This window comes from Dasypus novemcinctus, chromosome 4 (assembly GCF_030445035.2).
Source record: "Dasypus novemcinctus isolate mDasNov1 chromosome 4, mDasNov1.1.hap2, whole genome shotgun sequence".
NCBI classification, from domain to species: Eukaryota; Metazoa; Chordata; class Mammalia; order Cingulata; family Dasypodidae; genus Dasypus; species Dasypus novemcinctus.
In genome coordinates this window covers 164,053,457-164,081,152 of record NC_080676.1, presented here as the reverse complement: position 1 = coordinate 164,081,152, position 27,696 = coordinate 164,053,457, and the positions used below count along the sequence as shown (strand labels likewise).

The following is a 27,696-nucleotide window of genomic DNA, read 5'->3' as shown; positions in this document are numbered from 1 at the left end:
ACCCCAGCTCTCCCACAAGAAAGCCACCCCCCAGCCAGCTGGAGAGGCCTCAGAGGAAATAGGCTTGGAAAAACTGCAGTGGAGATCAAGAATGAAGAGAGATCAGGGGAGAGACTTTTTTTTTTAAAGTTCAGTGCCAATTTAAAGCAACGGTAATAACATGCCTCAGAGTTATTTGCTTGGAAAAGGAAACTGCCCCACGGTGGCTCCAGCGAGTGACCTTTCCCCAGTCAACCTGCCTCAGCTCTGCAGGGTCGCCAGGATCTGGCGGAAAGAACCTCAGCCAGGTTTACATTTAGTAGACCTGGCCTTTTGTAAAAGTTTGCCCACCGGTCCTTACTGGCTCGAAAGTGTCTTTGCCGTTTCATTTTTCTGTTTAATTTCTGCCAATTTTCCCTGAAATACTTGACCTGTTTTTCTTGCCATGCAATCCTGCAAATGCCCACATCATCAACAGAGGGGAATGCAATCATTTTGACTCACTGTCTTTTGCTAGGAATAAATCAATTGATGAAAATGTTTCAGCCAGAGTCTCCATGCCGCAGGGATCTGCTGGGACCCACTCATGCTAGCTCATGAGAATCCACTCTGCACTTCTTTTCCCAACCCCATAGCGAGCTTGAGATTGGTCATGGTGGGAGAATCTACACCACAGAATCGGCAAGTGGTACAAACCAGGGCCAGGGCAGCTCCTGCTGCTGCTGCTTCTCCATTTTCTTCCTCCGCTGTTTTTTCCCCTCTGCCTCCCCCTCCACCCACTACCCTTGTCCCCCTCCTCCCCTCCCTCTCCTCTCTCCTCCCTCTACCCCTCTGCTGCTGCTCCTCTTCATTCCCTCTTCCTCTTCGAGCTCCTCTTTGCCCTCATCTACCTCCTCCTTTTTCTTCTTTCCAGAGAAGACGTAAAGAACACGGAAGCTCCAGACAAGTCCTCTCAGGTGTCTGTCCATTCTACAGATCCTCATGGCCAATTCCAGATGCAAGCCCCCTTTCCTGAACTGGTCCAATCAGGGGATTCTCCATCCCTCTTGCTCACATTGCTTCGTCCTCTTCCTTATTTTGTTACCCGCTGCCACCCTAAACCTGCCCTTTTCTGAACTGTTATCCACTTTTGTAAACATACCATGCAGTTCTGCATGTTGCCTTAGGTTGTGCTCTGCAGATTGCACACGGGTCTGCCTGCCATCCCCCAGCTGACGCAAGCATCCCTGCCCCATCATTTGTACAAGTGTACATCTGAATAGCTCACAAAGTACTCAGGCCATGTAGGTGCTGAAGAAGTATTGGCTTGATTGAGGAAATACACAGAAATTTCCTTTTCTGGAGAAATACTGGGGTTTGTGTAAATACACATTATTTGGATAATTAACATTTTTCTTTACCATATCATATATTATTTATCTTCATATTGAAGTGGATCCAGGTTTTCCATAATTCCTGAATCTTATATGAGTTTTGGGGGAACCTCTTTAAGAAAAATTATTATAAGGTTGTGTATTAGTCAGCCAAAGGAGTGCTGATGTAAAGTGCCGGACTCTGTTGACTTTTATAAAGGGTATTTATTTGGGGTAGAAACTTATAGTCATAAGACCCTAAGAGATCAGCTCAAGGTACCATGAGAGGTGCTTTCTCACCCGCAGTCATTTGCCACATATTGAAGCAAGATGGCGGGCGACGTCTGCGAGGGTCCAGCCTTCCTCTTAAGGCTCCGTGGTCCCAGCTTCTTCCCATCTCAGCTGTAGACTGTCATAGGGCTCATCTCTCTCCCTGGGGTGCATTTCTTTCTGGGCTCAGCTGCTCTGTTCTCTCTACAAGGTCAGCTGTAGACCATCAGGCTCACCCTTCTTCCTGGGGCCTCTGCTGTGTCTACGGAGCCATCTCTCTTCCTCTGCTGCCTTTTTCTGGGTGAGTGTCCATCCCACCAAGGGGGTGGGGACTCAGTGCCCTACTGACATGGCTGAATCAAAGCCCTAATCTAAATTTAATCAAGTAAACAGAACCTTTGAATTTAATACAATCAAAGGGTATCACATCCAGAGGAACAGACCAGTTTACAAACATATCTCTTTTTGGAATTCATAAATACTATCAAACTGCCACAGGTTGGTATAAAAGTAATTTTTTATTTGTAATCAGAAAAAAAATCAAACAAAGTTAAATTGAAAAATACCATAGATATTACAAAATCTAAGGAATTAATATAAGAGTTTTATTAACTGACACAACTCAGGAATGCCCTTTTCCTTTCCTATTTTAACTAATACTCTTTGAATGTTTCCCTATATGACAATTTTGTAATATCTTTTTCTATAGAGAATCAAAAGAAAATACTACCTTTTCTCTTTGATCAGCAAATTGGTAAAAATTTGTTTTTTATTGTTCATAGTTTTAAATAAGTGTCTTTCAGACATCCTGTGTGCATGAATTAGAAGACTTAATATTATTAAGAAGTCCATATTATCCACAGTGATCTGGAGATGGAAGGCAATTCCTATCAGAATTCAGCAGTCTTTTTTTTTTTTTCAGAAGTAGAAAAGCCAATCTCAAATTCATTTGTAACTGCAAGGGGTCCCAAATAGTCAAAACAATTCTGAAAAGGAATAACAAAGTTGGAAGACTCACCCTCCCTGTGGCAGTCTGAAATTATTTTATGAATCCCCAAAAGAGAAAGGCTGTGTTGGTGAACTAATTCATACCTGTAGGTGTGAGGCCCTCTCAAATGGACTGTGTCAGGGAGGCATGACTCAGGCTGGGTCTCCGCCCTCTCGATGGGTCTGATAACAATGGAGACAGGAAAAGGTGCCACCATATTTTGATTCTGCTGTGTGAGGGAAAGGATTCCAGTTTTGCCCACAGCTGAGGTGCAAGGGGAGAAGCCCCAGAGATGCTCAAAGAACTGAGGCCCAGGGAGAGATGAGCCCTAAGCCTGATCCCTTGAACCTGACCTCAGGAAGAGGGGAGCTGCCGAGACTGAGAGAGGAGGCCAGGAAAGAGACAAGTCCCAGGCCTGGTTGCCCTCAGTTGAGCTCCAGGAGATGGCAGATTCTGGAGGGGAAGACAGAGGCCTCTGCAGAGATCAGCCGCCATCTTGCTTCACCATGTGGTGGACAACAAGGTCAACGGTAGCTGACTCTGTTGAGAAAGCACCTCCGATGGTGTCTTGATTTGGACATTTCATGGCCTCAGATCTGTAAGCTTTTATCCCTTAATAAAGGCCAACCCATTTCTGGTACCTTGCCTTGGCAGCCCTTTGGCAAACTAAAACATTCCACAATTTCAAAGCTTACTACAAAGTTACAGTGAACAAAAAGCTGTGGTGCCAGCATAAGGATAGCCTAAGGACAATGCCATAGAACTGAGACTGCAGAAGTAGACCCACACATCTATGGACAATTGACCTTTTTTTTTTTTTTTCAGTAAGTGAACTTAGAAAAGTTATTTATCATTTACTCATTCAGCAATACATGTTGAGTGCATTGAGCTGTGGGAAACAACGTGGCTCAATTCCTACTCTCATTAGAGGGAGAGAAGCAGTTCATAGACCAATAGATATAAGTGGCTTTTAAGTATATGAAACTCCCTTAGCCTTCTATAACTAAATATATGCAAATTAAACCAAGGAGATAGTTTAAACTGCCAGACTGAACAAGTTTGAACAATGTAACCGTGTGCTGTTGGTTAGGAACAAGCACCATATACAGGGCTGTTAGTGAAGTAAGCTAATACACTAATACAATGGGAAGGCTATTTGGCACATCTACTATGGCCAATTGATTTTTGGCAAGGGTGCCAAGTCCACCCAATGGGGAAAGAATACTCTCTGCAACAAATGGTGCTGGGAAAACTAGAGATCCATGCAAAAGAATGAAAGAGGACCCCTACCTCACACCATATACAAAAATTAATTCAAAATAATTAATATTAATTAATTTTATTAAATACTAAAACCATGGAATTCTTAGAAGATAACATAGGGACAAATCTTTGAGATCCCGGATTCAGGAATAGACTCTTAGATCTGACATGCAAAGCATGAAGAACAAATGAAACACAATCGGACTTCATCAAAATTAAAAACGTCTGTGTATCAAAGGACATGGTCAAGAAAGTGAAAAGACAACCTACAGTATGGAGAAAACAGTTGCAAACCATACATCTGATAAAGGCTTAAGGAACTCTTATGACTCAACAACAAAAAGACAAACAACCCAATTAAAAGATGGGCAAAGGACTTGAACAGATATTTTCCAAGAGGCTCTATAAATGACCGAAAGCGTAAGGAAAGATGACCAATCTTATTAGCCATTAGGGAAACACAAATGGAAACCACAGTGAGATAACACTTCACACCCACAAGGATGGCTAATATTTTTTTTTAAAAAAAGAAAAAAAGCAGAACGTAACAAGTATTGGAGAGGATATGGAGAAACTGGAACCCTCTTGAATTGTGGTAGGAATGTAAAATGGTGCAGCCACTGTGGAAAGCAGTATAGCAGTTCCTCAAAAAGGTAAATATAGACCTACCACATGACCCAGCATTTCCACCTAGGAGTGAAAACAGGGACTCAAACAGATATGTGCATGCCAGTGTTCGTAGCAGCATTATTCCCAACTGCCAGAGGGCAGAAGCAACCCAAGTGTCCACCAACAGATGACAGATAAATGGAATGTAGTACAGAGATAAAGAAATATTATTTGGCTGTAAAAGGAATGAAGTACTGGGGCATGTTGCAACATGAATGGACCTCGAAAACAGTATACTGAGTGAAATAAGTAAGGCATAGAAGAACGGATAGTATATGATTTCATCCATAAGACATCTGTAGAAGTAGTAAATTTGCATACAGAAGTAGATTACAGTTTTCCAAGGAATGAAGGGAGGGGAGAATGGGGAGTAGTTGCTTAGTGGTTATAGAGTGTAAATTTCAGAAATTTTAAAAATAAAGTGTCTTTTAGCTGAACAACTTGTTATTGGTGATGTCATATAAATCTGTAGGCTAGCTGTCAATTTTGGGAAAACTATTAAGTTTCTTTCAAGCATGTGAACTGTCATTTTTTTTTTAATGACGTGGTTGTTTCTTTTTTAAAGATTTGTTTTATTTATTTCTCTCCCCTCCTCTCCATTGTCTGTTCTCTGTCCATTTGCTGTGTGTTCTTCTGTGTCCGCTTGCATTCTTGTCAGCGGCACTGGGAATCTGTGTCTCTTTTTGTTGCATCATCTTGCTGCGTCAGCTCTCCGTGTGTGCGGCGCCACTCCTGGACGGGCTGCACTTTTGTCACATGGGGCAGCTCTCCTTGCAGGGCGCACTCCTTGTGCGTGGGGCTCCCCTATGCAGGGGACACCCCTGTATGGTGCAGCACTCCTTGAGCGCATCACCACTGTGCATGGGCCAGCTCACCACACGGGTCAGGAGGCCCGGGGTTTGAACCCTGGACCCTCCATACGGTAGGCAGATACTCTATCAGTTGAGCCACAACTGCTTCCCTGAACTGTCCTATTTGAGGACATTTTGCATTTTCTAGGTCAGGGATTAATCTTAAATCCTCTTTGAATTGACAACACTAAATAACTGGCTTGCCTTGCCCTCACTGTAGAGGTGGGTAATGGATACTTTGAAATCATTGTCCCATTCAGTGTCCGTCAGGTCAGCAAGCAATTAGCACAGACCTGTACGAGGTGAGGGGGAGACCGCGCCAGGGGAAGGGACAGCGGAAGCCGAGGCCGCTGTCCCCTGGAGTGAGACGGGTGGTGCAGGCGAGGCAGGGGGTGGGTGCCAGTTGGCGAGGATGGACCGTCAGGTCTGGAGGGGGAGGAGCCCCTGGCCTGGGCAGGGCCACCGGCCAACTCACCCTGCTAGGCCACTGGTGTCAGGGCTGACCAGCCTTGAAACCAGCTGTCACTCCATGCAGGGGACAGCGGCCCATGGACCTGTGCCGAACGAGTCCCCGACTCCGCCCTGCCTTGGCCCAAACTGCCATGGGGGGCAGTCAGGTGGGAAGACCCAGCGGCCGTGGCCATTGCCGCAACAGGGTCTCGCGTCTGTGGAATCTCCCCAAACGTCTAATTGCGGGGGTCTCAGCCTTGGAGCAAATCCGCCTCTGCCCTTCGAGAGCGCGAAGCTGGGGAGGGCACGGCACCGTCCTCACCGGCTCGTCTCTGTGCTGTCCCTTTCAGGGGAGTGGGCGGATGACCAGCGGCACGGCCAGGGCGTGTACTACTACGTCAACAACGACACCTACACGGGAGAGTGGTACGCCCACCAAAGGTTCGCCTTCTACCTTCTGTCTTAGGGATGCATGCAGGGCATGAGGACATGGCGCCGGCCTCGGGCTGTGCCCACCGCGGAGAAGCAGCAGCGTGGCCAAAGCGGCCAGCAGCCCTGCCAGGCCGTCCAGCCCCTGCCGCGACTTCAAGGCCAGCCCTTTCCTGAGCCCAAGCCGGGGCCTCTAACAGGAAGTGGCCACCTTCAGTCTCTCTCCCCCTGGGTGGGGCAGAACTCAGGGGCCAGGGCGTGAGGGGCACGAGAGCACCCAGGGCCCTCTGCTGCCTCCTGGCCGCCCCGACACGCATGAATGTGGTCTCAGTCCAGGGTCGATGCCCACCCCCCACCCCTGTGCCCGTTATCCTGGCCTCGGGGCGCGCCGAGCAGGAGGCATCTTTCCACGGGGTGCAGCTGCAGAATTCACATCTCGGGGGAGCGGGCACACCCTGCACGGGCTCGGGCCACCTTCAGCTTAAGTGTCTGTGCTTTAGGCGCCGGCGGCTTCTCCCTGCGGTGGGAGCCACGGCCGGCGTTCCCCTTGTCCCCGCAGGCACGGCCAGGGCACCTACTTCTACGCGGAGACAGGCAGCAAGTACGTGGGCAGCTGGGTCCACGGGCAGCAGGAGGGCGCAGCCGAGCTCATCCACCTGAACCACAGGTACCAGGGCAAGTACTTGAACAAAAACGTAAGTCCACAGGCGATGGGGGGGGGTGACTAGAGCCATAGACCCCCATCCTGCAGGCGGGAAACTGGGAACGCAAAGCGCTCCGCTAGAAACAGGGGAGAGCTCAGTCCCCCCGCAGCTCAGCCCCCCGCTTCCAGCTCTGAGGGTCCTGGGGGGGGTGGAGGCTCGGCCTGCTTCTCGCAGCGCAGTATAAAGCCAGCTCCCTCTGGCACCATCTCTGCAGCACGAGAAGGCGGCCTCTCGCCTGCCTGTTCTTTGCATTCCTTCTCACTGGTAGCCCAGATAGCAAAATGTTTATTTGCCTGGAGCCTGAAAAGCCTGGACTTGGCCTGCCATCCAGCCTCAGGTGTTTGCTTTTCGTCCCCCTGGGACCCCTGCGGCACCACTCCGTGCTGCAGGCCAGCCCCCGCCTGCTGTAGGTGGGATTTCAGGGAGCCCAGGGGCCTAGCCACCCCCCCCCCAAGCCCTTCCAGCCCGCAGGACCGCTGGTGGCCTCTGTGGCTTTACCAGCCCTGCACCCTAATGCCAGGTGGAGGGACCCCCGGGAGGTGAGACCCTTGCAGGAGGGCCTTTGTGGGGCCATGATGGGTGGAGTGGAAGCATCCCCCGAAGAAGGAATTCGCTGAGCAAGTCAATGGCTGGCACACAGATGTCCAACTGGTTTAGTGGAGTTTCCAGACCCTTCAGCCCCGGTTTTCATCTGCGAATCCCAGAGTCTGCTTTTAGTCTCCATTAGAACAGCAGGCTCTCCTCAAATCTATCCGTGGCCTGTGTCGTTCCAGCAACATTCCCATGGGATGCTTTGGAGGGGGGAGTGGGGAGGAGAGCACAGCCGAAGTTATCTGGGAGAATTAAATAAGTGGATCAGCCTAGGCTAGTCTGAAAAACAGGGGTAAACGTGGAGGCGTTGTTCTACCTGTTAGTAAAAATCTTTAGACTTACACACATCATACAAGTGCATCCCGATGGGCTAAGGTTCAGACAACAGCGTCTTCTCCCCCCCACCTCCCTCCCCTCTCTCCTTCCTTCTCCAGCCCTTGGTTTGAAGCCTTCTACATGGCTTTCTGGGTCCCATACGTGTACACTTACACATACATCCTATATAGAATAGAGTGTGGGAGTTGTAATTAAATCAAGAGGACCATAATGTATCAGGACACAAACAAATACACCAAGATCCATCTTGGCAGTATTTATGTGTTTTAAATCCTGAGACATGCACTTGCCAGATCTACAAGGATGGGTCTTCATAATTGTGATTGATGCTGCCAAATTGTCCTTCAAAGCCATACCGGTTTATACTCTCACCGGCAGAATCAGAGTTTCTTTATCCCACATTCTCACCAACCTGGGATATTATCAGTCTTTCACATTTATATATATTTTTTCAAATCCAACGAGTAAAAATGTTCTCACTGATTCACAGTGCATTTTGCTGATGACTAGTGAGGCCCAGCCTCTTTTCCAGTCTTTCTTGCTGGTGTGTGTTTCTTGCTCGGAGAAATACCTGATCACATCTTTGTCTGACAAGTTATTAAAACTTACCATAAATCTATCAAGAATTAAAGCCATGTGATACTGGAAGAGAGTAGTATAGATTAACGAAGCAGGTTAGAAACTTGAGAGACAGTTCCAAGTAGATAACATAATTCAGCATTTGTGAGTACACCATTTCAAATGACTGGAGAAATGATGGGGAGTCAAGAAACAGGGCTGGGACAACTCGATAACCATTTGGGAGAAAAATAAAATTAGAGTCTGTTCTCCAGCACGTAGATGGAGGTAAGTTCTAGAAAGAATAAGGGTTTAAATGTAAACAAGAAAATCACACATAGAAGAGAATGTAAGTGAATATTAACTTTGTAGTTAAAAAAAAAGAGGGCTTTCAAAGCAGCCAACAAAAGAAAAATCAATAGATTTAACTTGATAAAAATAATCTCTTATGGACTGGAAAAAAGCACAAAAGAAATTAAGAGGTGCATGACAAATGAAGTTAGAATATTTGCAATATTTGACATGTAAAGTGCTTAGTCAATGAAATAAATGCTCAACAACCTTGAAATAACTATTAATAATTTAAAATATGAGACTTAAAATGGGATACCATTTTTACTATAAAAGAACATGTCAAGATGGAAGAACATGTTAATGCCCAGAAAGCACAACGGTTTGTGGGTTTTGGGGCCCACACATATTGTTGGAGCAAAAATTACTGAGCCTCATTGTGGTCAAAATGCATATATATATGCTTTCCCAAAATTCTACTTCTGAAATTTACCCTAGGGAAAATGCAAAGTATGCATAAAGATTTGACTCGGTGTTCGCTATAGTATTCGTCAAAGAAAAGTATCATCTCTCAGGTACTGAAGACAGTAAATTAGCCAAGTCTATTATAATTCACAGATGAAATAAAGTATCAGGTTGACAACTGGTGTTGTGGTAGAATATTTGTAAAGACGGGAAGTTATATTCTAAGTAAAAGCAAAGCAGTGTGTGAGTCAGCATGGGTAGTTAGGATCAAAGTTCTGTAGAGAAAATCTCTGCACTAGAAATAAGGTTATAAAGTACATCAAAATTGTAATAGTTCTGTCTCTAGCTAGTTTGACTCATTAAAATTTCTATAATGAATGCATCACTTTTATAAAGAGAAAAAATATGGTTAAAGTTTTAAAAGCTCTGTCAGGACATCCACTCTGCAATTCCATTAGCCATTAATTCATAAAAGCATAACTAAACTATATTGGACTTTACCAAATTATATGATTTGGGGAAGGTTTATGGTGGTGGCGTTGGTAAAGCAGTTGGCATTTTATAATGGGCGTGGAACCTCCAGATCGAGTGCGTCTGCTTTCTCTTCTCATACATAGCCCGTTGGCCCTGGAAAGTACGTGTTTGATATCGGGTGCGAACAGCACGGTGAATATCGGTTAACAGACGTGGTAAGTCGCAAATTACGTATCTTTTCTCACTCTTCCGACATTCATAAAAACTGCTCAATTAGGCAATATCCCCAGTTAATATCCTACCAGCTTAGAGGTGATTTGAATAAAAAGTTGTGCCAACTACTTGGGCCCTTTTACTTTTTTGTTATGTTGAGTACAGAACCAAACTGCCAGAGCTAAACCACCTCCTGTCACACTTACTGCTGAAATCTCATCCCGGTTTCTGCCAGTGTGAGCCAGCTAATCCTGACTCGTAGAATCCGGGGCAGTATTAGGGCCTCGAGGTGACATTTGGATTCTGGCACAACATCACCGCAATTCATCCAATAACTGTCGGCATATCAGGTGTGCGGCTCTCGCCTCGTAAGGCCTTGACGAACAATTGTGTCTTTTTGTCCCTTTCCCATATTTAACATTAGTATTCATATTAAGCTAATGCCCCCCAGTTAATATTAAGATCAGCTGGCTAATACTGTCACTCTTAGCTATCCCAATGTATGTTTGCATGTGTTGGGACTAGGGAAATCTGTATTTATATTTCTGTCATTGTTTTGTTTTGTTTTTTGTTTTTAATAATAAAAGCTCCTTTTTTTTTTTAAGATTTATTTATTTATTTCTCTCCCCTCCCCCCTACCCCAGTTGTCTCTTCTCTGTGTCTATTTGCTGCGTCTTCTTTGTCCGCTTCTGTTGTTGTCAGCGGCACTGGGAATCTGTGTTTCTTTTTGTTGCATCATCTTGCTGTGTCAGCTCTCTGTGTGTGTGGCGCCATTCCTGGGCAGGCTGCACTTTCTTTCGCGCTGGGCGGCTCTCCTTACGGGTGCACTCCTTGCGCGTGGGGCTCCCCTACACGGGGGACACCCCTGCGTGGCTTGGCACTCCTTGTGCGCATCAGCACTGCGCATGGGCCAGCTGCACGCAGGTCAAGGAGGCCCGGGGTTTGAACCGTGGACCTCCCATGTGGTAGGCAGACGCCATAACCACTGGGCCAAGTCCGCCGCCTCCTGTCATTGTTAATGTGTGATGGGTGCCTGGACATAGCTGACAAATTAGTAAAGTGTCCTGATTTTGGTACTAGTTTTAAGCCCTTTGACTTGCTTATTTACCCTATGAGCATTCTCATTTCAAGAAATTTAGCTTTTTTTTTTTAAGATTTATTTATTTTTTCCCCTTCACCCTTCCTCACCCCCGCCCTGCTGGGGTTTTTTTCTGTCTGTGTCCAGTTGCTGTGTGATCTTCTATATCTATTTCTCTTTTTGTCTTCTCTTCTCATCTTTCTCCTGTAGGACTCAGAGGGATTCAGTCATGGGGATCTCTGATGTGGAGAGAGGTGCCCTGTCAATTGCCAGTTCCTGGTTTCTGCTGTGCTTCATCTTGACTCTCCCCTTCGTCTCTCTTTTGTTGCATCATCATCTTGCTGCGTGACTCACTTGTGCGGGCACTGGCTTGCCATGCGGGCATGCACGTGGGCACTGGCTCACTGCACAGGCACATTTTCTCTTCTTCTTTTTCACCAGGAGGTCCCAGGGATTGAACCTGGGTCCTCCCATATGGTTGGCGGAGGCCTTATCACTTGAGCCACATCCGCTTCCCCAAAAATTGAGCATCTTGAGGAGGAGCTTGAGCCTGGAGAATTTTCTTTTTGGTCTCTTACGTCCTTTAGGTATGCTTTCAATGTGTTAAGAATATACTGGAAGCACACGCTCCTGCTGTCTTAGCTGGCCGGGCAGCTGGAAGGAAAGGCCACGGCCAGGTTGGCTTAAACAATGGGAATTCACTGTCTCCTGGCTCTGGAGGCTGGAGGCCCGCAGTCAAGGCGTCTGCAGGCCGCGCTCTCTCCAGCCTGTAGCGAGCTGGTGGCAGCTTAATGTCGGCCTCCGTCACGTGGCATCTGTCTCCCATTTCCTCCCGTGCCTTCGACTTCTGTATCCAAATTTCCTTTGCTTATGAGGACTCAGTTGTGTTGCATGAAGGCCCACCCTGATTGAATTTTGGCCTCATCTTCCCAGGAGGTGTCTTCAAAGACCCTGCTCCCAGATGATGCACACCCCCACGCTTGAACGTGCTGTGGGGTCACGGTTCAGCCCCCCCACCTGGATCTACACATCCTCTCTTCTGAAGAAGGTCGTGGAACCATGTTTCCTGGGTCCACCGCCAAACCCACTGCCTCTCTCCTTAGCTGGCTTAAGTCTTTTCGGCTTATTTTTCTTGCCATCTCTCCTGCCAGTCCCTCCCGATTCTCAGAGGGGCGGCTTTGAGCCTGTTCTTCCGCAGCACCTTCAGATTGTCGGAGGGACTTGGGGAGTCTCCCTCGGTCTCGGGGGACACTCGCCACACAGTGTGGGGGGGTGTTCAGGATTAAAGGGGCAATGTCGCCGAGGGCTCGGCCAGCAGCACTCACAGCCGCAGCTCTGCCGTCCTCTCGCCTTAGCCCGTCGCCCTCTGTGTCCTGCTGGACCTGGCCTTGAGTTCTAAGTGAATCCCTGAACTGCCATTCCGGGATCCCACCATGCCGCCCGGGCTGAGGTCAGACTCCCCAGCTCCAGGGCACGGCCCCACTGGGCCATCCTCGTGCAGACACCTGCATGCTCGGGGCCTCCCGGCCGCCCTCGCTGCTGGCCCACTGGCTGCATGTTCGGGGTTCCCCAGCATTCTACACCCCCCTCCCCCGGTTCAATAACTCCCTAGAATGGCTCGCAGAGCGCAGGAATGCTACATTTATGATTGTAGTTTTATTACAGCCAAAAAGACACACACAAGTAGCAGCCGAAAAAAGAGATGGCACTGGGCGAGGTCTGAGGGGACCCCACGTACAAGTCCCCACATCCTCTCCCCAGCCTGTGGATGTGACGACCAGCCAGGGGTGCTTCCGTGCCCTTTTCCTGGGGTCTCGGTACGTGGGCACGAGTGATTGCATCACCGGCCACCAGGGTGGGCTCCAGCCTTGGCCCCTCCCCGCCCCTCCCCGGAGGTCAGGCGCAAGCAAAGCCTGGAGCCCCTCGTCAGGGGGTGGGTCTTCCCAGCTGGCCAGAGCCCAGCCTGCGTCACTGGTCAGCACAGACTCTCGGTGGCAGGTGTAGAGGGTCCTCCCCCGCCCAGCCCCAGGAGCCGGGACAGAGCCCCAGCTCTCTTTAAGGGAGGCCCAAATTCCTCACTACACCTCTCTACCCCTCCCCACCTCCCTATAATTTTTTTTAACTTAACTTTCTCATTTTCATCCCTGGAGACCCTCCAATTCCAAAATCTAGAGGATTTTTTTTCTGTTTTTGAATTTTCGCCCCCCATGTCCGACTGGCTCTCACACCCGGGGGTTCTGCCTCCAGGTCGCCCGGGGCAGGCTCTCCCTGCTCCCGTGGCCTTCCGCTGCTGGCTCGTCGCCCTGGCCTTTGCCACTTTGTCCCCCTCACAGCGGCGCTGCCTGTGATCCCCTACGTTGTTCCAGAGCCTTCCGTGTCCTCACACAGGCCCGCCCCTTCGCCTTCTCGCCTCCAGCCTTGGCTCAGCTAAAACAAGTCACTGGCTAGGGCTGGTTTCCCAGCTCACTATAAAACCTGGCCGAAAGATCTGACTTCCTGCTAAAAGTGAGGCCCTGCCCTCCCTTGGATGGTTTCTCCGTGCTCTAGTCTGCTTTGGGGGACTCCCATTAGTCATCTGCATCTAACAGAAATGTCACCAATTGGATATATCCTCCTGCCATGTGTTTCTATGACCAATTGCTTGTGTGTGTGTGAAACCACATACAGCCATACTCAAAATTTAAAAAAATATTAATCGGTTTTATTGTTAGACTGTGGCAGGGAAGTACTTAGTGCTTTTGCTAGGCTTTCTTAGGGGTTGAAAACTCTGATCTGTTCCCTGAAGGAAGCTGTGGGCTCTTTATTTCACTAGAAATAAATACAGTCTTTAGATTCTTACTGGTGGTTAAGGAGTTTTTTAGTGAAGTGGTAAAAATAAAGTGTCTTAATCAAATATTCAGCAAATGTTATTAGAAGTCAGTATTTCAAGGTGTGAGAAGAAAGAAGAAAAAGTACCAACAACATCTAACTATTGATATACTCCCAAATATGGATTTTATTCAGGAAAAAAACTGCATACACCTCCAGCGCCTTCATCTAAGACCTCCCATCTGGCTTTGGGTGATGGTCAGCACCATGAGGAACAGAGAAGCCTAAATTTTCTCTTTAACCTAAAAAGCAGAAGGCGTTGCCTCAGAGCAAGGAAACTGGCCAACTGTATGTAGCCCATGGGCCAAAGCGGCCAACCACCTGCTTCTGGAAATAAAGTTTTATTGGAACGCAGCCATGCACATTCACGGACATATTGTTTATGGAGTTTGCGTGCTACAATGACAGTTAACAGTTACCACAGAGACCCTACAGCAGGCAAAGCCTAATATAGTTGCTACTTGGCGCTTTACAGAAAAAATTTACCAGCTCCTGCTCAATTTTAACAGTGCTTTTCAAAATGTGGGTGGCATCCATTCGTCACTAATGATCAGTGGGTCAATTTAGTGGAGCTTGAGAAATGTTTCTAAAAATAAAATGGACTAAAAAATACCATGGGTTTTAGTAGCAGAGACAAATATTTTTGTTTTCAAATTTTGTATGTTTTTTTAAGGATCCAATTGGTCTGTACTCTTCAGGTGCTGGGCCATGCTGTAAAATGAGTTCCCTAGCGCGGCTGCTGGATCTGGAAGTCCCTGCAGCCAGCGCTGGGCTTGGAATCGCTCTGGTGCCTGTTGAAGGCAGATTCTTGAGGATTTCCTTTCTGGCCTCCTCTGCAGGGTGTGAAATGCTTTTAAGATTTAATCCATTTTATTTCTAACAACTTCAAAAAGTATGACAAAGCCCTCTATTTTGATGATCCTTTCTAAAGAATATTCTTTCTTTTCCTTTTTACATGAAATAACGCTCCTTATGCCAGGCTCCTGGGAAAACAGAGGGTTTGTGGGGAGCCCTTAGGGGCCAGTGGCTGTAAGGGAAGGTACAAAATGAGATGGGGTGAATATCCTTAGCCAGACTGACGTATGCTGGCTGTCAACCCCCGAGGGAATGAGGCACTCTCATAAAACGTTCCACCCTTAGAAATAGACGATCTCTCGCTCTGCTTTCATTCCACTGTTTTCCCCCTAACCTCTGAGATGCACTTCACTATCATTATTTGGACTTCCTGGGAATCTTCTAGGCCCTCTCTTAGAGTGGAGTGTGTTTTATTTTTATCAGAGACTCTTAGAGTTGGGGAATGTGCCTGCGGCTTGGAAGGCCTTTCCGTCTCGCTGGTGCCTTACCTCTCCCAGGCAGCAGGGAAGTCAGTCTGGCGCATGGAAAGCCCCTTGGCCCACCGCTGGGGAGCTCAGGAGGGGCACGGCACTGTGGTTCTCATCTCTCCAGCTCCCCACCTTCTTTCTTTTTCTTTTTTCTTTTTTAATTTATTTCTCTCCCCTTCCCTCCCCCTCCCCCCCCCCCCCCCCGTTGTCTGTTCTCTGTGTCTATTTACTGTGTCTTCTTTGTCTGCTTCTGTTGTTGTCAGCGGCACGGGACTCTGTGTTTATTTTTGTTGCACCATCTTGTGTGTCAGCTCTCCATGTGTGCAGCGCCATTCCTGGGCAGGCTGTGCTTTCTTTCGCGCTGGGCGGCTCTCCTTACGGGACGCACTCCTTGTGCGTGGGGCTCCCCTACGTGGAGGACATCCCTGCGTGGCAGGGCACTCCTTGCGCGCATCAGCACTGCGCATGGCCAGCTCCACACGGGTCAAGGAGGCCCGGGGTTTGAACCGCGGACCCCCCATGTGGTAGACGGACCCCTCTCCACCTTCTTTCAAGCCCCCTTTTCAACACTTGGGTTGTGCTCTGTGTGGTTGGCCATTGGTCTGGTCCCTGAACAGTGACATGAAAATGTTGAATGTAAAACCTGACTTTTTTTTTGACTCATGTTCAATATATCGACTGAATTTGCACCAACAGTTCAATTTACATGTTTAACCCTGAAATAGGAAAGAGGAGAAGAGGAAGAGGAGGAGGAAACCCTGGTAACTGTCATTCCGAAATGGAAAGCTTCCAAAATCACAGAGTTGGCCCTGTGGACACCCACCCTCCTGGAGGAGCCGCCGCCTGCAAATGTGCTGCCTGGCCAGGAGGAGGCGCTGGCCACGGAGGGTAGGGTGCTTCTGGGGTGTTGGGGCTGGGCTTGCTGTTCCCGGTTGGTTGCGGGGGCGCTTCCCTGGGAAACAGAGGCTGGGCAGTTCAGTGTGCAGGCTCTCACGGCCCCCTTGGTGCCGGGTTGCTGTGTGCTACTTGGTCCTTTGGCCCCCACCTGACCTTCGTGCCTGGCTATGGTTGGTGACGGCACGCGGGCTGCCGGGTAAAGGGAGAGCCTGGGCAGGGCAGCCGACAGCTGCTAGGGGGAGGCCCTTGCTGGGAGCAGGCTCAGGGCAGCCCCTCTCCCTGGGAGGCCCTTCGAGGGCCTGGACTGCCAGCCACTGCCAGCTAGGGCCAGCCGACTCAGAGTGGCCTGCGGGCGACGATGGGGTAGTAAGAACAGCAAAACCCCGTTCCTGGCACTGCCCACATCAGGAGGAGCGCCAGGGCCTGGGGCGCAGGGGCAGGTCTCCAGGGAGGGCCTCTGCCCTTGCCCGGCGCCGCCCTCACCTGCGCTGGCTCTGCCTGCAGGCATGTCTTGCTCTGGGGACTCGTGGGCTAAGTTTTACCACATCTTCGTGCCATCAGCTCACAATCCCCGTGGATAGAGTCTCTCTTTTTCAAGGTTTTCATTGAAAACCCTGGGAATTAGAGTTCCCAGGCCAACTTGGGTCACCCCCTCCTCCCCCCTCCCCAATCGCTGCAGCAGGGGACGGGGTGCCCTGGGGGTCCAGCCGGACTTGAGTGGACTCAAGGAAAGGTGGTGCTGCTCTGGGAGGAGGGGTTGCCGGGCAGACGGGGGCAGCCCGCACCCCTGCAGCCAGCATCCCCCAGGCCCGCACCCCCCACCGGGGCCCACATCCCCTGCAGCCCGTACCACCCCCTTGGGCCCCTGCACCCTCGCAGCGTATACCACCCGGGGGGCCCACACCCCCCGAGGCCCGCACCAGCCCTGCGGCCCGCATGCAGCCCCCTGCACCCCCACGGCCCGCATCACCACCGGGACCCACACCAGCCCCGGGGCCCCCTGCACCCCCCCGTGGCCCCCTGCACTCCCACAGCCCACACCACCCCTGGGGCCCGCGCCCACCGCGGCCTGCACCACCCCCGCGACCCCCTGCACCCCCAGGGCCCGCACCCACCGCGGCCTGCACCACCCCCGTGGCCCCCCGCGGCCCACAGCCCCCCACGGCCCACACCCCCTGCGGCCCGCACCCCACAGCCCCCCGGCACCCTTGCCCCAGCCTTTCCCCCGCCGCTTCCTTGCAGGAGGGGAGGAGCCCGCGGAGGAGGCGCAGCCGCTGGTGGACGTCTTGGAGGGCGAGAACGATCTGTCGAAGGCCGGGGACGAGGACGGGGACCTCCCCAGGGAGGAGGGCCGCGAGTTCGGCCGGGACGACTTCCGCTACGATCCCGGGGAGCAGGGTGAGGGCGCCGCGCGGGCCGGGGCCTCGCGGGCGGTGGGGCCTCGCGGGCGGCAGGCGCTGGGCGGGACGGGGGTCAGACGACACGCCGCCCTGTCCTAGTACTTCCTAATGGCCACGCCGAGTGGCCACAGGGCGCGTAAGTGCCCACAGTGTCGGGACCTGCTCTTTCCAAAGAGGCCTCGTGACTAGCCTAGAAGCTTCCCCGCCGGCCAAGTCCTGGAGCCGGGATTTGGCCTCAGGCCTGCTGAGGCTTTGGGTGCCTGGAATCTTTTCATGCCCTGTAGCACAGCGTCTTGTGTCTGATTCGAAGCTATCAGGGTCTGTGGAGAAAGGGTGTTCTGCCAGCAGCCTGGGTGGCGAGGACCCTGCCCCGTCCTGGCCCCAGAGGGTGGTCCCTGGGCCCAGGACCCGCCGGGTGGGTGGTGTCTGGGCCTCGCTTTAGTTTGCGTTGGTTGTAAATGAAGAGCACATCTATTGCCCATCCTTCTGAAAATATTGTCCAGACTATTAGAGTCACAGACACGGTTTTCTGCGCACGTGCTTTGGCAGAAACCGCCCTCAGCCCTGTCCATGGTGCTGACGTCACGTGTGTTAGCGGCGCGGCCTCACGGGCGCACGTGGCCGGGCTGGGACTCTGGCCCTGCGAGTCCTGGCTGCGTGGCCCCCCGCAGCCCTCCACTGCCCTCGCCTGCGCCGTGCGGTGCCCATGGGGTGAGGGGAGAGCTGAGCGGCTGGGGTACCCACAGCTTGGAAACCACCTGGTGCGGGGCCATCTCAGGAAGTGGTGGTGATGAGCAGCCCCTGAGCACCTGCTACCTGCAGACGCTGGTCCCGGGCAGGGCCACCTGTGGTCTTGTGGTATTTTGGGTGATGCACATATTTTAGGGGTGCATCCAGGAGGGGTGAATGAGCCAGGCCCGGAGAAGGAAACTCTGCTGTCTTAGTTTCCCAGCGGCTAAGACAAACGTCACATATGGGTGGGCTTAGTGGCAGGAATTTTCTGGTTCATGGTCAGAGACTGGAAGGCTTGTCTCTCTCTCTCTCTCTCTCTCTCTCTCTCTCTCTCTCTCCTCTCCCCTCCCTCCCTCCCTCTCTCTCTCTCATTCCTGCTGACTCCCAGCTCCTCCCGAGGCTTGCTCTCTCTAAGGCAGGTGTTCATAACCTTTTTTTTTTTTAATTTTAAAAAATTTTAGTTGTCTTTTTTCATAACCTTTTATGGTACCACGGACCTCTGTGATAGTCAGGTGGAAACCACAGACCCCTTCTCAGAATGGAGTGGCGGATGGTTTTATGATGCTCTACATCAGCATGTCTTTACATTTTAGGATTATTCAAAATGACGTTTCTCAACTTTCTTCTCAAAATTTCAATACCTGATAACCAAACACGGTTCAACATCTGCGCGGACGGTCATTTTCAGCCAACATTTAAAAACTCGAGTTTTCCCACGGCATCGTAAAACCATCTCCACTGTCCTTAGCAACCTTTTTGCCGGCAGTTATCCAGTGCACTCCGAACACGCTACATCAAAATAAAAATCGTACTGAGTCCACTCTATACTGTGTATTATTTAATAAACATATCACACCCGCACCAACATGTCCCCACAAGAATAATGATTTTTTAAAAAATTTTCAATTCAAGCTCAGGGACCCCTGAAATCTTTCCCCGGACCCCCTGGGGTCCGTGCACCCCTGGTCAGGAAGCCCCGCGCCGAGGCCTCCAGTTGCTGGCTTAAGACCCGTCCTGATCCAGCTGGCCTCACCCGCACTAACACTAGCATCTTCAAAAGGTCTTGTCTACAATGGGCTCACCCACAGGAAGGGACTAAGATTAAGGATGTATTTTTTTCCTGGGGCACACAGTTTCCAGGGGGTAACTCAGGAGAGTGTACGGGGGACACAGGGGCCAAGGAGTGGGTGAAACTAGGAGGGGGGCTGAGAGCAGGGGTGAGGCTGGGAGAGGTGGGGGAGCAGGGAAGGGGGGCCCTGAGCCTCCTCGGTTGGGCTGAGGGGGTGGGGGACCAGCCCCTTCCTGACGGGGATGGGACTGGATCCTGAGCACGGGGGTGGGCGCCCCTGGAGACCTGGCTGGGGTGCCTGCTGCAGGCTTGCCTCCAGAGCTCCTCAGGGACCGGGGGAGGAAGGGGCCCCTAAGCCTGCCAGGCTGGAGGCGAGGCTCCCCTGGTGGGTGAGGAACAGAGGAGGCAGGCACGAGCAACAAGGAGGGGCGGCATTCCCAGGGCAGGAGGGGGGGCGGAGGGGGCTGGCCCTGGGACCCCAGACTCGTGAGCCAGCCTCAGACTAAAGCAGCATCTTCTTAACTCAGCGACTTTGCCCCCCAGGGGACATCTGGTGATTGAGGGTGGGTGCCAGCAGCATTTGTCATGGAAAGATTTCACCATCCTACAGTGCCCTGGGCAACCCCCTCCCCAGACTATCACGTGGCTCAAAGTACCAGTAGGACGGCAGTGAGAAACCCTGCCTTGGGTCAGATGCTGGACTTTATGTATCCTGCCGTAACCCACTGAATGTCCTGGAGGAGAGTGGGAACCACACGGTGAACTATTATCCACGTGGGGCAGCAGTGCTCCAGAATGTGCTCACCCAGTGCGATGAGGGTGCCACAAGGATGGGGGAGGTTGTTGGTGTGGGGGGAGTGGGGTGGGGAGGTAGGGGTATACAGGAATCTCTTATGTTTTTTAATGTAACATATTTTTTTTTGTGATGTATATATCCTCAAAAAAATACAATTTACAAAAATGGTGGGGTGGGGAGTGGGGTATATGACAATCCCTTATGTTTTTTAATGTTTTTTTAATATAACATTCTTTGTGATCTATTAACTTTAATTAAGAAAGGTATAAACAAATAAAAATATAAAATCATAAAATGCCAAAAAAAGAAACCCTGCTTTAAACGAATTAATTTTTAAAAAGTAGGCTTAGTGGGCAAGCCATTTAGCAATACAATAAAAATTCAAGATTCCCACATTATGACCAAGGTGCACCTTGCCATTTCTTCTTTAACATAGCCATCAGTGATGGTCATAGAGTTTACTTAATAAAAAATAATTATAGCTTCTTGTAAGAATGTAAAAATTCCCGCTTGCGTTTTTAGAACAAGGGCCAAACAATGACATACTTCTTTCATAAAGCTGGATATATCGGGACACTGTATGTATGCAGGCATCAGATAATTATTAAGCTCACGCTCCCTTGCATGATCCTTCTTTTCTTAACATTTACTGAGTATATGTGGGTTTTTTTGCTTGGTTGATTACCAGTACCCAGAGGAAAACTATAGAAGTCTATATAAGATAAAGTTTAACATTCCATTTTGTCTGATACATGCTTAATATTTATAACACGGTTTATTGCAAAAAAAATTATTAGCAATTGAAGAATTTCAAAGTAGAAAAAAGATAATATGAAATACACTCACGTTTCCCTTTTCTCCCCAGGAAATATTAGCTTTGAAGAAGAAGAAACTAGACAATCAGATATGCCAGAGTAAGACGAAGCGAGTCAAAAGAAGAGGAGAAGGTATCTTCAGAATGCTTGTTAGTTGAATAGTTAATATTAACCAGTTGTTAATCTCTTCTTACTTAATTGCCTGTTAAATTTGTTTACAATTGTAAATAAATAATTTCATTATCCTTTGTTCATGACATAGTCTCTTCACAGTCTTTAAAAGTAGACCCTTTTTTACAATTTTCTCCTGAAATAAAGAAAAATGGAAAAACTCTACAGAAGATGGCTAGTGGAAGTAGACTTCCGCAGAGGTAATGGAACAATTACATACTCAAGGTTCTTCTCTCAAGTTGCCCTCAAGAGAGCAGGGAAACCCCTAGAAACTGAGAATGACCGTGTGCAGCCCTCAGCAACACAAGAAAGGTCATAAATGTGCTTGAGGCCCTGGAGGGCCAAGGGCCCACTGCCCTGCTGACGCGCCCCGGCCCGCCTGCCTCACCCACGATAGCAGAAGCTCAGGGCGGGGTCCCTGCGGACTGAGCAGGGGCAGGGCTGCCCACAGCCGTGGCCTTGACCTGCATTCCTCCGCAGGTCCTGGGGGGCTAGAGGCTCCCGGCTAGACCGTGCTCTGCTTTCTTTTTTTTTTTTTTTTTTTTTTTTTTTAAAGATTTATTTATTTATTTAATTCCCCCCCCTCCCCTGGTTGTCTGTTCTTGGTGTCTATTTGCTGCGTCTTGTTTCTTTGTCCGCTTCTGTTGTCGTCAGCGGCACGGGAAGTGTGGGCGGCGCCATTCCTGGGCAGGCTGCTCCCTCCTTTCACGCTGGGCGGCTCTCCTTATGGGTGCACTCCTTGCGCGTGGGGCTCCCCCACGCGGGGGACACCCTGCGTGGCACGGCACTCCCTGCGCGCATCAGCACTGCGCATGGCCAGCTCCACACGGGTCAAGGAGGCCCGGGGTCTGAACCGCGGACCTCCCACATGGCAGACGGACGCCCCAACCACTGGGCCAAAGTCCGTCTCCCACTGCTCTGCTTTCTTTAGTGCTGGCTCACACCGGGCCCTCCTTTTCCTTCCCACCCTTGCAGTCCAGCCCCCATTATCTCTCGCCTCCCAGGGCAGTCTTCCATCCTACCTGGCTCTGGAGCACCCATCTTCTTCAGTCCTCAGAGTTACTCAAAGGGCAAATACCTTCAGTTCCCTCCCAAATGTCCTTCGTACCCGGGTGCCCAGCCCAAGCTCACGCTTTGCCTCTGGCAAAGCGATGTCTGGGCGTCTGTAAGAAAAAGCACTCAACATTATGGAAAAATTAGATACAAACAAATAACTATTTAGAATAAGAAAAGAAATGCCCCAAATTTACAAACTCTAAAAAGTTGACAAATCCACAAACCACACATCTAGAGAATGAACAATATTGCTAATTCCCTAACATAATTAGCAATTTTTTTTTTTGGCCAGCCAGCTCTTTGTCTCTTCATATGACAGTAATTGTGTAATAGTTTCTATAGGGATATTAATGAGGTAATTACAGTTGTTCCTTTAGGATTTTTTTTTTTAATTTTCAAAGATTTTTATTCTAAGTAATTGGGTCTGGTATTCATTACTTTGACCTTTTCATACAGAGTAAATAAGATTGTAACTATTCACAAGTCATCTTGATAACATTTAGTTCAAGTCTCATTATTTACCATGGTAACATTGAAACTGCTGTTCACTACATTTTTTAAAATCAAATCAATTTTATTGATACATATTAATAAAGCATACAGTTTATCCAAAGTGTACAATCAATGGTATCTGGTAAATCACATAGGTGTGCATCCATCATTTCAATCATTATTAGAGCATTTTCATTATTTCTGTAGTAACAATAATAAACAAAAACCAGACAAACGAACTGGAAAATTCTTCACCTCTCAGTCTTTCTATGCTTTCCCTACCATAGATAGCCCCTATTTCGAGTTATTCTTGCACATTTAGTCATTTATTTTTAAAATAGTTTTATTGAGATATATAGTCCCTTACCATATGACCTACCCAAAGTGCATAATCAATGGCTTTTAGTATAATCACGACGTGCATTCATCACCACAAAAACTTTAGAACAACTTTATTATGTTTATTAATTATTGATAGTTGTGAGCAAAAAACATTCATCTTCGTATACAGACATCCTTGATGTTCACACGCTGCTGCTGGATGGTGCGCTACAGCTGGCGAGCTGATGAATTCTCTTTCTGCTGCATCGCTCTCTTCCTGACAGGAGGGAGTGTCTATTTTGATTAGACATCAGTGAGTCAAGTTTCTTACAGTTTATACCTCTGATGATTGAAATAATTTTCCAACGACAAGCTCCTGGCTCTGTTCACCTTGAGCTTCACTTCTGCTCCACTTCGGTACGAAGCTGCAGGCTGCAGGACAAGGCCAGATGGTGATCTGATCTTTGACCCTGCCTCTGCATGGCCCGGTGCGGGTGTGCTGGCAAAATGGGGTGGTGGGAGCATTTTGAGAAGTCATTCCTACTCTACAAATGTAGCAATAACTTAACTATGCACGGAAGTTACTGCAAACTACATAAATATGTTCTAACAAACCCAAACTACTAAATCTATCCCTGATACAACTTACTCAGTGCTCCCCTAAACAGATTCTAAAAATGCCCCTAAGCACTCTCATGTCACCCATCACGAGGGAACACGTGGCCAAATGAAAGAGGACGTAGAGACAGAGCGCTCACATGCTTGTGTTTAAAATACCTCGCTTCTGCAATATACACCAAAACGCCCTGGCGGGGCCTCGGAAGGGCAGCGTGGGGTTCTGTAGCTCCATGCCAAACCCTCTCTGCTCCGCAGACTTTATATTTTAGTAAAGTCCCTTTTACATGCCACTGGTTGTGAAGACACTGAGCCCAGTAGTCGTACACTTGGGATTTGTCCCCAGTAGAATATCTTACCTTGGGATTTGTCTGGTTCTCTTAGCTTGTTTATCTATTCCCTTACATGTTTCATAAGGTAGAAGTTATATCTAAAGCTTTCATAAATTTAAGGAGAATGTTTTTGCTAGAATCCACCATCTGTACTGCTACATACTTTGTTGGTTTTTTTTTAGGTATATTTTTTCATTTATTTCTCTCCCCCCCGTGGTCTGCTCTCTTGTCCATTCCCTGTGTGTTCTTCTGTGTCCACTCACATTCTTGTCAGTGGCACCAGGAATCTGTATCTCTTTTGGTTGAGTCATTTTGCTGCGTCAACTCTCTGTGGGTGTGGTGCCACTCCTGCGCAGGCTGTGTTTTTTTCATGCAGGGTGGCTCTCCTTTCAGGGGGCACTTCTTGCACATGGGGCACCCCTATGTGGGGGACACCCCGTGTGGCATGGCACTCCTTGCACACATCAGCACTGTGCATGGGGCAGCTTACCACATGGGTCAGGAGGCCCTGGGTTTGAACCCTGGACCTCCTATATGGTAGCTGGACACTCTATCAGTTGAGCCAAATGCACTTCCCTACTTCCTGTTTCTTCACCAGGAAAAACGGACTGTCTGGTCGACCCACTATTAGTGGTTAGCCCCGGCTCAGTGCCGTGCCAGGCTGAGCCCTCTCTGACCCTTGCAGTTAGAAAGCAATGTGCACGGTGTTGCTTTGGCACTGCCCGAATGTCCAGTTTCCCGCCAGCCATTTACTTAACCGTCTCAATGCCAGTTGATAATCCTTGTCTGAATCCGTTTCATTCCTCCATCAGTTTCTTACACCTGCCATCACCACTGACCACAAACCAGGGGGCTTACACAACAGAAACTCTCCCCCCAGGTCTGGAGGCTAGACATCTGAGATCACGGAGTTCGTCGGTGCTCCCTCTGGAGGCGCTAAGGGAACCTTTGACGTGCCTCTTCCAGCTTCTGGTGGCTGCCAGCATTCCTTCAGCACTGCCCCAGCGCCGGCCGAGGTGGTCACACCGCCTCCTCCTCCTGTGTGCGCCGAATCTCTCACTGCCTCTCTTGTCTAAAGACACGTGGGCTGGACTTAAGGCCCGTCTGGAGAACCCAGGATCATCTCCGCATCTCAGGATCCTTAATCTAATCACATCCTCAGGACCCCTTTCCCAAATAAAGCATCATTCACAGGTTCCAGGGATTGGGCTCCGATCTTGGGACCCACTCTCCACCCTACTACAGCTAAGGTTTGAGAGACGGTGCGTCTCTAAGTCCACCATTCCTTCTACCTTCATTAGGCTGTGATGTGTGCATTTATTGGGTTCCCAGGGAATACAGTTCCTTCTGGAAAGGCAAGACAGAAGCTTCGTTCCTTCCCTTGCATTCCCGATTTTAAAGTGTTGACACTAGCTTTCCTGATGCTTCTAATGGTGAAAAATCAGTTTGTTCTAGATATCTCTTTTCTGAGTTGTCATTATGGCCTCGTAGCTTTTTATCAAACATGTTTCAATCCACTACGATCCTTATTTATAAAGCTCATTCAGACACAACTTTGGCCAGTGGCAGCTTCTTCATACTGGCTTCTTGTCCTTTTGGTGGGACCCCATTAGTCCTTGAAAGCATCATTACTTTTTTTTCAGTATTTATTTTTGATGTTTTTGTAGTTTTTAATTTAGCACAATTTCAAACTTACAGAAAAGTTGCATGATTAGTATAAGGACCCCCCCACAGCCCGTCCCCCACCCCCACATGCTCAGCAATTATTTGCATCTTGCTCCAATTGTCTTATCATTCTCTCTCTCCTCTATACTATTTTTCCCAGAACCACTTGAGAATAAAATATGCCCATGTGTTTCAGTGTATGTTTTGTAAAAGCAAGGATATTCTGATTGCTTTTGTGGACTCTCCAGTATTATTAGAGAGTTGGTTTTTGGTAACTTCTACAGTTTATTGTTATCTGTGGGAGGGTGGAAAGGGCTTGCTCTGCCATCCCAGAGATGTAACCTGCAGTGTGTAATTCAGGGTAGGGGAGAATTTTGGTCAGAAAATGTCTTCATCATAATTTGAACCATTACTACATCCACCTTGATCTCAAGATGTAAATGGGGAAGCAGACATGGCTCAATGGATAGAGCGTCCGTCTACCATGTGGAGGGTCCAGGGTTCCATCCCCAGGGCTTCCTGACCTGTGTGGTAAGTTGGCCCATGCACAGTGCTGCTGCATGCAAGGAGCGCCGTGCCACACAGGGGTGCCCCCACATAGGGGAGCCCCATGCACAAGGAGTGCGCCCCGTAAGGAGAGCCGCCCTGCATGAAAAAAGCGCAGCCTGCCCAGGAGTGGTGCCGCACACACAGAGAGCTGATGCAGGAAGATGATGCAACAAAAGAGAGATGTAATTTCCCAGTACTGCATGATAATGCAAGTGGACACAGAAGAACACACAGCAAAGGGACACAGAGAGCAGACAATGGGGAGGAAGGGGAGGAATAAATAAATTAAAAAAAAAAAAAGATGTAAATGATTTGTACTTCAGATCCTGAAATGCCCTGGGCTGAGCCCTGGCACCTGCATGTCTCTTGAGCCTTGGTTGCCCAGGAAGGCAACTGCAGAGCTCCTCCCTCTGTGGGAGCCCATCCCGGGGCCTTCAAAACCCTCCTGCATTATTGCTGTCCTGAGTGGCAGGACATCCGCCTCAGAAATCTCCTCTCTGTGAAGCCTGTCTCCTCTACCCCATTGCCTGGAGAGATGGACTTGTTGGCTCACTCCCTCTCCTCCTTAGCCAAGAGCCTCCAGCTCTACGGGGCTCTTTCTGCCAGGTCCCCGTGCAGCATTTCCTTTTTATTGTTTTGGTTTTGGTTCTGGGGTTCCAGCAAGTGGGTGATAGAGAAGGGGTGGCCCTGAGGTAACTGCAAGCAGGAAAATCACATCCATCAACCATGTGGGATCTAAGCCCCCTCTCGATTTAGAGGTGGAGGGGACATCACCATCCCAGGGTCCACAGGATGGAGGAATAAAATATGGATTAGAGTGGACTTACTGATATTCTACTATGGAACTATTGTGACTAGTAATGGAAGAAACTGTAGCACTGAGGTGGAGACAGTGGCCACGGTAGCTGCTGAGGGCAGGGAGAGGAAAGAAGAGATGTGGTGTGGGGGTACTTTTGGGACTTGGAGTTGTCCTGAATGATATTGCAGGGACAGATGCAGGACATTACATATCCTGCCATAACCCACTGAATGGACTGGGGAGAGTGTGAAGGTGAACCACTATCCATGCGGTGCAGCAGTGCTCCAAAATGTATTCACCAAATGCAATGAATGTGCCACGATGATGAAAGAGGTTGTTGATGTGGGAGGAGTGGATTGGGGTGTGGGGTATATGGGAACCTCTTATTTTTTTAATGTAATATTTTTTGTGATTTATGTATCTTTAAAAGAAAGGCAATTACATGAAAAAAAAATTTTAAAAATAAAAAAAGTGGGAGGCAGGAGGGCAGGAGGGTAGAAAACGTTGGAGAAAGAGACGCAAATGAAGCTGTTGAGGGGTATCCGGAATAGAGGAATTGCCATCAGGTATAAAAAAGAACTGTTTCTGTGCCTAAAAAGAGAACACAATGCCAAATTCTGGAAGCCCTAAATCAATACCACAGATTCCAGGCCCTGTATGATCTCTCTCTGGACCACCCCTGTAGTAGCATGTGAGAGTACGTGATGGGAAGGGACAATGTCACGCTTGCCACGCTTTCAAAAGTTTAAAGCCATCCTTGCCTTTATGGGATAAACCGTTTGTTCAAAATGTAGCATCCTTTACATGTACTGTTAGATTAGATGATTTGCTAATCT

General features: G+C 49.0%; 1 protein-coding gene across 1 annotated transcript in view; it reads left to right on the top strand.

Moving 5' to 3' along the window:
* The window catches only part of RSPH1 (radial spoke head component 1), a 28,386-nt gene extending 7,269 nt beyond the window's left edge, over window positions 1-21,117 (top strand). The window contains exons 4-9 of the mRNA XM_058296288.2: window positions 6,173-6,263; window positions 6,811-6,946; window positions 9,814-9,885; window positions 15,877-16,039; window positions 17,291-17,446; window positions 20,911-21,117. Coding sequence (XP_058152271.1) covers window positions 6,173-6,263; window positions 6,811-6,946; window positions 9,814-9,885; window positions 15,877-16,039; window positions 17,291-17,446; window positions 20,911-20,963 — 671 coding nt within the window. The 3' untranslated portion in view covers window positions 20,964-21,117. The remainder of the gene's footprint in view (window positions 1-6,172; window positions 6,264-6,810; window positions 6,947-9,813; window positions 9,886-15,876; window positions 16,040-17,290; window positions 17,447-20,910) is intronic.
* Window positions 21,118-27,696: the final 6,579 nt, after the last annotated feature.